Source organism: Ichthyophthirius multifiliis (assembly GCF_000220395.1).
Source record: "Ichthyophthirius multifiliis unplaced genomic scaffold scaff_1120509250615, whole genome shotgun sequence".
Classification (NCBI taxonomy): Eukaryota; Ciliophora; class Oligohymenophorea; order Hymenostomatida; genus Ichthyophthirius; species Ichthyophthirius multifiliis.
The window spans coordinates 175-2500 of record NW_004086595.1 but is presented as its reverse complement, the minus strand read 5'-3'; the positions used below and the strand labels follow the sequence as shown (position 1 = coordinate 2500).

General features: G+C 13.8%; 1 protein-coding gene across 1 annotated transcript in view, besides 12 other annotated features; it reads left to right on the top strand. All coding sequences in view use genetic code 6, as the record gives it.

Moving 5' to 3' along the window:
- Positions 1 to 1001, top strand: part of IMG5_084740 (hypothetical protein) — a gene marked incomplete at its 3' end in the record, with an annotated part of 2116 nt that extends 1115 nt beyond the window's left edge. The window contains exons 3-6 of the mRNA XM_004035823.1: positions 91 to 238; positions 317 to 573; positions 682 to 818; positions 875 to 1001. Of these exons, the coding sequence (XP_004035871.1) occupies positions 91 to 238; positions 317 to 573; positions 682 to 818; positions 875 to 1001 (669 nt within the window). The remainder of the gene's footprint in view (positions 1 to 90; positions 239 to 316; positions 574 to 681; positions 819 to 874) is intronic.
- Positions 260 to 296: a microsatellite.
- Positions 595 to 636: a microsatellite.
- Positions 607 to 649: a microsatellite.
- A 608-nt stretch (positions 1002 to 1609) lies between the features above and the next one.
- Positions 1610 to 1684: a microsatellite.
- Positions 1612 to 1685: a microsatellite.
- Positions 1613 to 1703: a microsatellite.
- Positions 1614 to 1673: a microsatellite.
- Positions 1629 to 1690: a microsatellite.
- Positions 1637 to 1698: a microsatellite.
- Positions 1638 to 1695: a microsatellite.
- Positions 1691 to 1723: a microsatellite.
- A 220-nt stretch (positions 1724 to 1943) lies between these two features.
- Positions 1944 to 1984: a microsatellite.
- Between the last annotated feature and the right edge of the window lie 342 nt (positions 1985 to 2326).

The following is a 2326-nucleotide window of genomic DNA, read 5'->3' as shown; positions in this document are numbered from 1 at the left end:
TTTACCACCAAAAATTAAAAAAGAATAATTAAAAGATTATATTTAATAAGAAGATAGTGCATAAATTTATTAATGTATTTATTAAATTAGTCTTTTTACAGAAAGTATATTAAGTATGGAAAAATATTTAATTGGTGTTATTGAAGTAAATCCAAAGTAAATTTTAGATGATGGAATAAGAAAGGAATTATTAAAATTAATTGCAAAATAATTAGATTAAAGATTAATGTTTAATAATGTATAAATATTAATATTAATAATATATATATATATATATATATATATATATTTATATAAAAAATAAATATAAATATAGGGAGACATTAACAAATTTTTGAATACTTTATTTTAATTATAGTATTATTTATAAGGTTTTAAAAAATCTCTAGAATATATATAAGATTTTATTGGAAATTATGGCTTAAGAATATTTCATGAAGAATTTGAGAGATTGATTATATCTTATATTGATATGGAATAAATAGCATTTATTACTAAAAAACTTGATTACGAAGAACTTCTTTATGATGATAATATACCTATGCCTGATAGATAAAATATGGAAAATAATAAGTATATATATAAATATAAATTTATATTTATTTTTTTATATATATATTTAAATTTATTTATATAATAAATTTTTTATTTTTTATTTAACCCTTATTAATATTATTTAAGTTCTGTAAATTTTATGGGAAGAATACTTAATGAAATTATGAAGTTAACAGATTTCAAAAATACAGTATATGTCCATTAAAATATTGCATTTTATTCATTTCCTAAAGGATAAGAAATGCTTAATCTTAAAATAATGAGTTTTTAATTAATTTATAAATAAATTTATTCATTTATATTAAATTTATATTTATAGATATGTTATATAAATGTATTGGTATTAGTGGTTTAAATGGACTAGATTAATTATTATCTTTTATGATAGCTTCATCTATTACAACTTTAATTAGAAAAATAAAAAAATAAATAGGAAATGAATTAAAGTAGATAATTTTAATATAAATAAGCATTTATAAATATATTTATTTACTATATTCATTTAAAAAAATAGAACATAAATGCTAGAAATATTTAATTTAATAAAAGATTTAAATTCTTTTAGTGATAAATATTATTAAAATATAATAATAATTAAAAAAAAGTAAATTTTAAATTTATAAATATTTATTTTATTATTTTTTAAACAAAAAGTTTCAAAAATCTTTCGTAAATGATTACAGATCCAATATAATAAATTGGTTAAATGATTCTTTTAAGAAAAATAATATGTTTATAACTATAAGTTATCTCTAGAGTCGGATCAACTAGATTATTTGAAGCTTTAAATACATTAAATGACTCAATTATTAATGATTTAACAAATAGATAATATACAGAAATTATGAATAGAAATGATATATAATAAAAAGTAAACCTAATATTTTATATATAATTTTATTTGAATTAAGGAAAATAAACTTCTATATGAAACTACAAAACTTTTTAATTTTGTAGGTCTAAGTGATCCTATTAAAAAAATATATTGTACTACTGAGCCGTTTGAAGGAATATCATTAATCATATTTGCATTGACTTTAAATATAGTAAAAAAAAATATATATTAATATATAAATATATTTATATATATTATAATTATTAAATATATTTATAATATATTTAAATATATATTTATTATTTTTATATTTCTATTTTTTAATTCTATTTTATAAAATTTTTATTATAAAAAACTTTAAAATTATATATTTTTATAAAAAACATTTTTTTTTTTGAATATTTTTTTTAGATTTAAAATGTTGATTATGATAAATAGTTAAAATGTTTAGTTAAAAGATCTGATAAATTTTCATTAGAACCAAATTACTTAATTTGTGGAATAATTGTTTTTATGCATTAATTTAATAAAGAATATGATGTAATTATTATATATTACTTTTTAATTTTTAAATTACTATTATTATTTTTTAAAAATAATTTTGAAAATTTAAAATAAAAAAATATAAATCATAAATAAATATGTTATAACTTTATTATTTTATTTTATATAATAAATATTAATAAATTTTTATAGAGTATTTATAAAGGATTAATTAGTTATTACGTAAAATCTTCTCTTAATTTTTATATTGCTTCAAAGGAATAAATAAAGAATTATCCAGAATAATTATCGGATTTTTTTACTTTAATAAAATTTTTTGAAGAATATCTATTTTTTTAAAATAATAATGATATAAATGTAATTATTTTTAAATAAAATAATTATATAAAAAATAAAAAAGTATAAAATAAATCCAATTTTACCTATAGAATT